We start from the raw sequence: 812 nt of genomic DNA, 5'->3' as shown, positions 1-812 counted from the left end.
CCAGCAGCTGGTGCTCACCAAACAGAAGTGTCCCGACCGGTTCATGAGCCTGGAGTACAGCCCTGCCGGCAAGGAGTACGTCAGGCAACTGGTCTACGTCGAGCAGTCGGGCTCCAGCCCCAAGATGAAGACGGGGTTGAGGCACAAATATTCCCCCAACCCCATCGGCTGCTCCTACTCGCTGCAGCACAGCCCCTGCCTGGTCCGGGACCAACGCTTGGAGGTCAAATCGGGTGACTACAGCAGCATGGAGGGACCCGACTTCTGCCCTGGCCCAACAGGTCCCCAGGTGGCCCAGGGCGAGGACTCCATGTCGTGGTCCAGCCAACAGGACACCTTGTCCTCCACCGGCTACTCACCCTCCACCCGCAAGAGGAAAAGCCGAAAGCCTTCCCTATCCCACGACCCCAACGCTTCCTCCACAGACGGCTCGGGGGAGCGGGAGGTGTTGGGCGAGCAGATGCTGGGTGAGGATCGAGCCACCCCGGCACCTAACAGGTCACCGATGAACCGTACGGAGAGCAAGGCGGCAGAGGCGGAAGCGGCACGGGGCTTCCCCGAGCCCTTCCTGGCACAGGCGCGCTTGGCTTGGGAAGCCCAGCAAGCCCACTACCACATGAAACAACGGAGCAGCTGGGACTCCCAAAAGGACGGTTCGGGCTACGAGAGCGACGGTGCCCTCCCCTTGCCCATGCCGGGTCCGGTGGTGCGAGCCTTCAGCGAGGACGAGGCGTTGGCGCAGCAGGAGAACAAGCACTGGAAGAGGAACACCTTTGAGAAGCTGGGCGTCCCCCCGATCCTGCTGGAGAAAA

General features: G+C 63.5%; 1 protein-coding gene across 1 annotated transcript in view; it reads left to right on the top strand.

Annotated features, from left to right (window-relative positions):
• LOC104494097 (rho GTPase-activating protein 39-like) overlaps positions 1-812 on the top strand; it is a gene marked incomplete at both ends in the record, with an annotated part of 1,718 nt that overhangs the window by 701 nt on the left and 205 nt on the right. Inside the window, one exon of the mRNA XM_010136885.1 lies at positions 1-809. This exon is cut by the window's left edge and continues 15 nt beyond it. Within this exon, the coding sequence (XP_010135187.1) occupies positions 1-809 (809 nt within the window). The remainder of the gene's footprint in view (positions 810-812) is intronic.

This window comes from Buceros rhinoceros, unplaced genomic scaffold (assembly GCF_000710305.1).
Source record: "Buceros rhinoceros silvestris isolate BGI_N320 unplaced genomic scaffold, ASM71030v1 scaffold24545, whole genome shotgun sequence".
NCBI classification, from domain to species: Eukaryota; Metazoa; Chordata; class Aves; order Bucerotiformes; family Bucerotidae; genus Buceros; species Buceros rhinoceros.
This window is presented reverse-complemented; position numbering and strand designations above follow the sequence as displayed.